The sequence below is a fragment of the Podarcis erhardii genome (genome assembly GCF_964252035.2).
Source record: "Podarcis erhardii genome assembly, chromosome: Z".
NCBI classification, from domain to species: Eukaryota; Metazoa; Chordata; class Lepidosauria; order Squamata; family Lacertidae; genus Podarcis; species Podarcis erhardii.
The window spans coordinates 293,967-303,774 of NC_138504.1; the positions used below are offsets into that span (position 1 = coordinate 293,967).

Genomic DNA, 9,808 nt, shown 5'->3' on the forward strand with positions numbered 1-9,808 from the left:
CAGCCCGATGGGCGTTGTATAACTAATAGCATTATTATTATTATTATTATTATTATTATTAGGGATAGGAGTTAGGGATAGGGATTGGATAGGGTTATTTTTTATTATTATTATTATTATTATTATTATTATTATTATTAATATTCTATTGGGAGCCGCCCAGATGGGCAGTGTATACATACACAAATTATATGTCTGTGTGTGTGTGTGTGTGTGTGTGTGTGTGTGTGTATAAACGATATCAATCCATTTATTTTGAACAAAGGAAACCATAATTATAATCATTGTTGCTGGAAATGTAATCGGAAGGGAGGTTTTATGTTTTATCATGTTTTAGATATTCTCTTGGGAGCCGCCCAGAGTGGCTGGGGAAACCTGGCCAGAAGGGCGGGGATATAAGTAATAAATAAATAAATAAAATATTGATACCTGCTCATCTGGCCATGTTTCCCCAGCTACTCTGGGAGGCTCCGAACAGAATAATAATAATAATAATAATAATAACCCTATCCCTAATAAGAATAACAACAACCCTATCCCTAACTCCTATCCCTATCTCTAACCCTTATCCCTATCCCTAATAATAACCTCAAGTTACAGATAGGTAGCCGTGTTGGTCTGCCATAGTCAAAACAAAATAAAAAAAATCCTTCCAGTAGCACCTTAAAGACCAACTAAGTTAGTTCTTGGTATGAGCTTTCGTGTATCTGAAGAAGTGTGCATGCACACGAAAGCTCATACCAAGAACTAACTTAGTTGGTCTTTAAGGTGCTACTGGAAGGATTTTTTTTATTTTGTTTTGAATAATCTCAAGTTTAGAGATGGGAAGGCCTGGAAAAAGCCTGGTTGTTGTTGTTGTTATTATTATTATTTAATAATAACAACCCTATCTCTAATTCCTATCCCTAATTCCTATCTCTAACCCTCATGCCTAACCCTAACAATTATTATTATTATTAATAATAATAATAATAACAACAACTCAATTGGTTACAAAATGACAAGGCTCTATCCGATATTGCAAGTTCCTTTCGCTTCTTCTCACTTTCACTGGCGCTGCGCAGGGGTCCTGCAGAAGAACTAAGGAATGTCAAGGGATCGCTATAGATTATTATTATAAATGAATGAATGAATAAATAAATAAATAAATAAATAAAAGGTTGGGAATTAAGGCGCTGGTGAGGTTTATTCCTCCGTTATTTTCCCGGAAAATAACTTTCCCATCCAGGAAAGTCTCCCCAAGAAATGGAAGCTGAGCGCTTTGCAACTGACCGGTTGGATTGCTGCCTGCCTCGTTTACAGAGTCCGCACGTGCGCACACGGGCCCCTCGAAGCCGCGCAGGGCGGCAGCTTCCGCCCTTCGACTCTCGTCGACCAATCACGCGCCTCCTCCGGCAGCGCAAGCGCAAACTTGCACTGGATACTCCTGCACATGCTCTGCACAGGCGTCCGTCGCCGGTGGGGGCGTGTCTCGCTCGCTGAAGAGGCGCGCGTTGCCTGGCGACCCATTGAGGAGACTCCGTTTCAAGGAGCCGTGTGCGCAGACGTGCATTTTTAGCGGAGGGGCGTGTTTTGCCCTCTGCGCACGCGCCTCCCGACCCTTTTCACCGCCTCTTTTCACCCTCGCGAAAGCGGGCCCGTCTCTGCTTCTGCGCAGGCGTGCCTCTCCAAAGTGGGCCTGTCTCAGCATTCACGCGAGCGCCCCTCGCTCGAGTGGGTGTGCCTTTGGCGAGCCGCGCCTGCGCGCGCCGCCCGAGGTGATATAAAGGCCCGCTCCCAAGATGGCGGCGCAGTGCGGCTCCGTCGTCTGAGGCGGCGGGCGCGGCCTGCGCTCCGGGACGCGTTCCTCGGCCTGCTGGAGCGGCGCGAGGCGGCCGAGGGCGAGCGGCGAGCCGCCCGCGGCGGGCCTGTCCCCGGGGTGGAGGTGGGCGAGGCCTCGACGTCGCGCTCGGGCACGTCGTTCTCGCCGGCGGCTTCGCTGGCCAGCAGGATGCCCAACATCAAGCTCTTCAGCGGCTCCTCGCACCAGGACCTGTCGCAGAGGATCGCCGACCGGCTGGGCCTGGAGCTGGGCAAGGTGGTCACCAAGAAGTTCTCCAACCAGGAGACGTGGTAGGTTGTGCGCATGCTTGGTCGCCGCGGGGCAACCTGGGAAGGGTAGTTCCATGCTGCGTGCGAGGGACGTGATGTGTTTGGCGCATGCGCGGCCGCGGGGCAGGCTGGGAAGGGTAGATCTCCGAGACGAGCGAGCCAATGAGTCTGAGGGGAGCGCTCGGGGAATGATGGGAGGTGTGGTTCCCGCAAGGGACGTGGTAGGTTGGGCGTATGCGTGGTCGCGGAACAGCCTGGGAAGGGTAGTTTTCCGAGGCCACGGAGCCATTGGGTCTGAGGGGAGTGCGCGGGGCAGGCTGGGAGCTGTAGTTCCTCCAGGCTGGATGTAATGCTGCGTCTCTAGACTGGGGGCATGTCCGCAACTGTAGTTCTCCAAGCAGGAGATGGGGGCAGCACTCTGGGAGCTGTAGTTTTCCATGACAGAGATGGGCATCACTGTGGGAACTGTAGTTTTCTGCAGGGTGGATTTGATTTAAAACAAATCGATTTAAATCAGTAAGACTTGAACAGAGGCTGTCTCTGAGCGATATGGTCTTTGAAGAGTACAAAACCCACACAGAGACGCCAGTTTTTAATCTGCTTGTGAGAATCATCAGAGATCGCAAAGAAAGGAATATATGATAATGTCAGGGGCTCAGGAGCAGAGACACAGGGGAGAGAGGAAACGGAGAGCGAAGGGGAGGAATCTGAGGGCAGCGTAGGGGAGAATGACAGTGGCCCGAGAGATTCCATGAGCTTCTCCAGCGATTCAGAAGATTCCCAGAGGGGGGCGCCGATGGCCAGGGCAAGGGGGGTCCCAGGGGGGACACACCAGAAGCAAGGGGCCAGCGGGGACTCCCAAAGCAGCAGCGGGAGATCAGGACCAGCTCCCCCACCAGAGCGTAGTGGGGGGGAAGAGTCCCATGTGTCAGGACCAGCGTCTCCTCCAGTAGGGGGAGGAGATGAGTCCGGGCTGACCACGCCTCTGTTGGAGAGTGAGGGAACGGAGGGGAAGTCAGGTCCAGCTAGCCCCCCCCCCCCGAGGGGGGAAGCAGTGACAGGAGCAGTGAAACGGTCAGGAGGAAGGTCACTGGGTGGGCGCGCGCGCCAAGTTCGAATGTACAGGCGCGCGGGACAGCAGAAAACCTGGATTGGGAACCAGGTCCTAAAGCCCACCGGAGGCAGGGGGAAGACTCAGGGGACTCAGCATCAGAAGAGAAGGAAAGAGCAGAGGAAGAGGTGGAGCAGGGCTAGAGTCTTAAACTGGTGTCTGGGGGGAGGAGATTCAGACGGAGCTTCAGCGGTCTAGAGTTCAAGATGTAGGGCTGCGCGCCGCGGCTTTCAAATGGAAACTGAACTTCAATAAAGACTTTTGTATATAACAAGAACTGGCGTTGGTCCTTTGTGAGCTGGGACCTCGGGCAGCTCTGACAGATAACAACAAGATGAGAAAGAAAGTAATAAAGGATTATCCCAATTGAACTGGATAGAACTGTCTAATTAAAGCACTAAAATAAGTGATGTCTGGAATTATCCGGAATTTTGGATTCGTGCGGAGCTTGATGTATGGGTACCCTCAACAAAATTTAAAATTTGGCTGTATAATTTGGAACTAATGTGATTTGAATAATGTGATGTGATTGGCCTGTTAATAAAAAATATTTTTTTAAAAAAATCAGTAAGACTTGATTTAAATCATTTTTTAACAGAAAGACTCATTCTTGCTTTTATAATTTTCCTGTTGACAACCAGATGAAGTTTTCCATTTAGGAATGATACATTTTCAGAGTCGTTTTTACAGTTATATAAAAAATGACTGATTTGGTTCTACTCTTAGAAATAAACTGACAGATAATTATGAAATTCTGGTGAGTTATATTAAGTTAACGGTTTCTATTTGGACAACTTGATTGATTGGAAGGAGAAAAAGAATTGTTTCCTTAAAAACAATCTAAACCATTTATTTCACTAAAACAATAACATGATAGTATATGGATCCATGTTTGTTAACTGATGTGATTTAACATTTTTTTTTAAAAAAAGACTGTGCTTTAGCACACATGATAAACTTATTTCCTGATATTATATTATATTATATTATTATTATTCCTAATCCCTAGCCCTAAGTCCTATTGTTACTTCTAACCCTTATCCTTAACCACCACAACAATTATAGGCTACAACTGAACCGGTTCCAAAATAACAGTCAAAATAATAAATCCTAATTTCCTGCTGAATAGCCTTTGGACTGGAATGTACTTTAAAAAGAAAATATTTAGAAAGCATTTTTTTAAAAAAAGCCAATTTAAATCAAAATCATCCAATTTGAATTGAAAATATCCCTTTTAAATGGAAAATATCCAATTTAAATCGGAAAAAAAATATTTAAATCGGGGGGGAAATGCAATCTCCGCAGCGTGGAGATCGGCGAGAGCGTGCGCGGCGAGGACGTCTACATTGTCCAGAGCGGGTGCGGCGAGATCAACGACCACCTGATGGAGCTGCTGATCATGATCAACGCCTGCAAGATCGCTTCGGCCAGCCGAGTGACAGCCGTCATTCCCTGCTTTCCCTACGCCCGGCAGGACAAGAAGGACAAGGTTTCCGGGGGGACGGGATTAATGGCACACTTGGGAGAGGGCGAAGTTGCTGGGTTGACTGGACTGAGGGCGGCGATGTCCCGGTCTTGCTAGTTAGGCTGGGTTATAGGTGGAATGAATTGGTGACCTACCTGCTAGGCATTCTGGGAAGTGGAGTCTTTCGAGCTAGGCATGCTGGGAGTTGGAGTCTGGCTAGCTAGGCCAGATTGCAGTTGTGATTCTAGCTGCTGGGCAGGATGGGAGTTGGAGTCTTGCTAGCTACGCTGGGTTATGGGTGGGAACCTGCCTGCAAAGCACGATGGGATTTGTAGCACAGCACCCGATTCAGCGGCCCCCTTTCCATTGCAGAGCCGGGCGCCCATCTCTGCCAAGCTCGTCGCCAACATGCTCTCGGTGGCCGGCGCTGACCACATCATCACCATGGACCTGCATGCCTCTCAGATCCAGGTGGGGCCCCCAGGGCTGATCCTTTCCAGCCTGCATGGCCATGTGTGAACTTTCTGAATATTTTGACTATTTAACACTTACGTTAATAATGTTGTTTTAAATTTTAATATGTTGTGAAATATTTGAGCGCTTTTTTGGAGGGAAAAAGCGAGGCTTACCGTATTTTTTGGCCCATAGGACGCACCGGCCCATAGGACGCACCAAGTTTTTTGGGGGGGAAATAAAGAAAAAAAAACTTTATTTCCCCCCCCCCAGGCTCTTGTGGGGCCGGCAGCGGGGAGAAGCGCTCTTCTCCCCGCCGCCCGCCTGCAGACCAGGTCCGGGGACAGCGGGAGGATGCACTGCGCCTCCCAACTGTCCCCGGAGCTTGCAGGGCAGGCAGCGGGGAGAAGCGCTCTTCTCCCCGCCGCCCGCCTGCAGACCAGGTCCGGGGACAGCGGGAGGACGCACTGCGCCTCCCAACTGTCCCCGGAGCTTGCAGGGCAGGCAGCGGGGAGAAGCGCTCTTCTCCCCGCCGCCCGCCTGCAGACCAGGTCCGGGGACAGCGGGAGGACGCACTGCACCTCCCAACTGTCCCCGGAGCTTGCAGGGCAGGCAGCGGGGAGAAGCGCTCTTCTCCCTGCCGCCCGCCTGCAGACCAGGTCCGGGGACAGCGGGAGGACGCACTGCGCCTACCAGCTGTCCCTGGAGCTTGCGGGGCAGGCAGCGGGGAGAAGCGCTCTTCTCCCCGCCGCCCGCCTGCAGATCAGGTCCGGGGACAGCGGGAGGACGCGCTGCGCCTCCCAGCTGTCCCCGGAGCTTGTGGGGCTGGCGGCCGGGAGAAGCACGCATCTCCCCACTGTCAGCCTCCAAACCACATTGGGAGACAGCGGGATGGCGGCGTTCCGCCTCCCCGCTGTCCCCCGACCTTGTGGGACTGGTGCTGCGGCTCTCCTGAAGCCTGGAGAGCGAGAGGGGTCGGTGCGCACCGACCCCTCTCGCTCTCCAGGCTTCAGTGAAAGCCTGCATTCGCCCCATAGGACGCACACGCATTTCCCCTTCGTTTTTGGAGGGGAAAAAGTGTGTCCTATAGAGCGAAAAATACGGTATATTCAGGTCAATATGGTACCATATTGGCCTGAATATAAGCCACCCTTTAACTTTTCACGGTCGGAATTTGGGGGGTGAGTCTTATATTCAGGCCACTACAGTATTATTACGTTGACCATGTTATTATGGTCTGCTTTTTATGCCATTTTCCAACTGCTTTTATCAGATTAATAATAATGATGATGATTGGGAACCACCCAGAGTTGCTGGGGAAACCCAGCCAGACGGATGGGGTTATAAATATATGTTTCTGCTTCTTCTTCCTGGCCCAGGGTTTCTTTGACATCCCCGTCGACAACCTGTATGCCGAGCCGGCTGTTCTGAAGTGGATCAAGGAGAACATCGCCGAGTGGAAGAACTGCACTATCGTCTCGCCAGACGCCGGGGGGGCCAAAAGGTGACCCCAGAATTTCCAAAAATTTCTCACAGGTCCCTTCCAGCTCTACCATTCGGGGATTCTGCGTTGAGATTCCTGCCTTACCGGGGGCTGGACTGGATGTCACCCCCCCCCCGGGGACCCTCCCAGCTGCTCCATCCTTTTAATCTCCCATTCTACTACTACTACTACTAGTAGTAGTAGTAGTAGTAATAACAACAACAACAACAACAACAACAATTTATTACTTATACCCTGCTCTTCCTCTGCTCATCAATATTTGTAGGATGCCAGCAAGGTTGAACCTATCTGTAAAAAAGGGATTTTATTATTCCAAAAAGGAAACCTCCTTCTGCTTGTCCATATTAAGAGGATGCCTACAAGGCTGAACCTTTTCATAAAAAGGGATTTTAATAATAATAAAAAGGATTTTAAATCAAGACATCTCAACCTAGAACCTCCTTCTCCCAGGGTGACATCAATCGCTGACCGCCTAAACGTCGACTTTGCCCTCATCCACAAGGAGCGCAAGAAGGCCAGCGAGGTCGACCGCATGGTCCTGGTGGGCGACGTCAAAGACCGGGCAGCCATCTTGGTGGATGACATGGCCGACACCTGCGGGACAATCTGCCACGCCGCGGACAAGTGAGTCTGATTTAAGTGGGGGGAAGTCCAATTAAATCTTTTTTAAATCCAATTTAAATTTTAACAATCTGATTTAAATTTTAAAAATCCGATTTAAATTTTAGCAATCTGATTTAAATGTTTAAAAAATCTGATTAAAATGTTTGACAACAATCACATTTAAATTTTAAAAATCAGATTATTATTGTTGTTATTATTATTTCAAAAAAATCATTGATTTTTACCCACCCTGCTTGGAAGGCAACCCCTGTGGTCATCCAGCCCAACCCGCTTTCCCCCGCAGGCTCCTCTCGGCGGGTGCCACCCGGGTCTACGCCATCCTGACGCACGGCATCTTCTCCGGCCCGGCCATCTCCCGGATTAACGGTGCAGGGTTTGAGGCCGTCGTTGTCACCAACACCATCCCGCAGGAGGAGAAGATGAAGCACTGCCCCAAAATCCAGGTAGGGGGGATTATTATTGTTATTGTTATTTTCTCTCTGGCACGTTTCTGATCATTCTCATACCTTCCATCAACATCCTAAGTTGTTGTTGTTATTATTGTTGTTATTATCATCATCATCATCATCATCATCTCTGGCAACTTTCTGATCATTCTCACACCTTTCATTGTATTCATTTATTATTAGTATTATTATTGTTATTATCTCTGTGACACATTTCTGATTGTTCTCACACCTTCCATCGTCATCTATTATTAATAATATTAATATTATTATTATCATTTTATTATCATCTCTCTGGCACATTTCTGATCATTCTCACACCTTCCACTGTCATTTATTATTATTATTATTATTATTATTATTATTATTATCTCAATGGCCTGTCCCAGATTATTTGGCCCCTTCCTCGCTCCACCTCGCCGCATCACATTGTTGTTTTATTGTGATGGCAGAGTGCTGGCACAAATCAAGATTCAGTCATTCACAGCTTGACTGGCAGGTGAAGATTGATTGATTGATTGATCCATTCATTCATTCATTCATTCATTCATTCAAAGCTTGACTGGCAGGTGAAGATTTATTCATTCATTCGTCTTGTTTTATTGCTATAGCCAAGGGCTGAGGCAAATACTAATTCATTCATATAACTCCTGGTGCCCAGTTAACCCTGCCTCTCCCTCTCTTTCCCCCCTAGGTGATTGACATCTCCATGATCCTGGCTGAAGCTATCCGCCGCACCCACAACGGCGAGTCCGTCTCCTACTTGTTCAGCCACGTCCCGCTATAGTTCCCGACCCTGGCGCACTAATTCCCTTTGGGGAAAAACAGTTCTCTGTGCATGTACAGAGTGCTGAGTTGGCTTTATCCCACGATTCCCCCTTTTTCAGTTTGGGGCACTGGTGGGTGGGAATTCTAGCGCAGGTCTAATTTGGGGCTCATTCTATCCACTCGTTTCTCTGGTCCTTTCACTTCCCAAAATCCTTTCAATTGGGGGTGCCTGGCCGCCGGAATTTAAAACACAATTTAAAATAGGGTATTTATTGTTCATATCCGATGGGGCAATCCAGTTACTTGGTGTCAGCGCTACAATTCCCTGCCCCTTGATTTGGGGTTTTAAAGCTATCACTCCCAGCCCCAAATCCCATTCGTTCCCCTCTTTTCTTGTACCCCATGCTAGTTTCCTTCCCCAGAAAAAAACAACTTTTTGGAGGAATCGGGGCGCCTGGTGTTGGTGCTAGAATTCCCCCAGGCGCCCAGTGGTGCCACAACTCTCCTAAACCCCATTCATTTCGTTCTGTCTCCTATCGCCCCCCCCCCAATACACTTAATTTTGAGCTCGGATGCAGGTGCCCGGCGGCACTACAACTCCCCTAAACCCCATTCAAAAATACACTTAATTTTGAGCTTGGATTCCCTGTCTTCGCATCTATTCATTTCATCCGATCTCAACTTTCGATTCCCATTATTCCCCTCCCCCCCAAAAAAATAACCCCAATTTTTTCGGATTCTGGTCTCAGATCCCGGGTGGCAGTATGGGAATTCTAGCGTGCTTTAAATGAAAAAAATATTAACCTGTGGGTTAATATAGGATGTATCCTGTTCATTTCAGAGGGGGGAATTGCCGCTATAGTTCTCCCCACTCAGAAAAAATCCTGTTTATTTCAACCCTTCGCCCTCGGGCGCCCTGTTGGGAATTATAGACTCCTGAAGCTCCTGTTCCCCACCTCCAGTTCCAGGTTCAACTCCTGATGATGGACAAATGAATAATAAACTCTTATTTAAAAGCCCAAAATCTCCTCTATTGCTTCATTTTCAGGGGGTGGGGGTGGATCGCAGCTTGGCATGCTGCGAGTTGTAGTTTCTTCCTCTTCTACGATTTACTTGAGATAGGGAAGCTCTTTATATTTGATGAGTTATTGTATTCATGAGACCTTCAGGTATAGGGCAGTATAGAAATAATTATTATATTATATTATATTATATTATATTATATTATATTATATTATAATAATACAATAAAATATAAAAAATATAAAAGTATTTTGCTGGAAGCCAGATAGAGTCGGAAGGGGCTCCAGTGCCATTTTCCATAATGATGATGATGATGATGATGA

The 9,808-nt window shown here is 48.1% G+C and overlaps 1 protein-coding gene across 2 annotated transcripts; it reads left to right on the forward strand.

The window, feature by feature from the left end:
• Positions 1-1,837: 1,837 nt before the first annotated feature.
• Positions 1,838-9,486, forward strand: LOC309334197 (ribose-phosphate pyrophosphokinase 1). 2 transcript variants are annotated; one of them, XR_014152941.1, is made up of 7 exons: positions 1,838-2,112; positions 4,508-4,691; positions 5,040-5,138; positions 6,500-6,624; positions 7,075-7,248; positions 7,489-7,691; positions 8,389-9,486. XR_014152941.1 is itself a non-coding variant. In XM_081848369.1 (7 exons), exons 1-7 carry the CDS (start codon positions 1,991-1,993, stop codon positions 8,479-8,481), a joined length of 957 nt encoding a protein of 318 aa, XP_081704495.1. In that variant the 5' UTR covers positions 1,849-1,990; the 3' UTR covers positions 8,482-9,486. The 2 variants fall into 2 exon arrangements, 1 of the variants encoding a protein (XP_081704495.1); XM_081848369.1 differs by having other exon boundaries at positions 1,849-2,112; positions 7,532-7,691.
• Positions 9,487-9,808: the final 322 nt, after the last annotated feature.

Excerpts from the sequence above, each read along its gene's own strand:
- LOC309334197 (XM_081848369.1), top strand. The coding sequence starts at position 1,991 with ATGCCCAACATCAAGCTCTTCAGCGGCTCCTCGCACCAGGACCTGTCG. Across the intron at positions 2,113-4,507 it reads TTCTCCAACCAGGAGACGTG|CGTGGAGATCGGCGAGAGCG; the intron begins GTAGGTTGTGCG and ends CAATCTCCGCAG. Across the intron at positions 7,249-7,531 it reads ATCTGCCACGCCGCGGACAA|GCTCCTCTCGGCGGGTGCCA; the intron begins GTGAGTCTGATT and ends TTTCCCCCGCAG.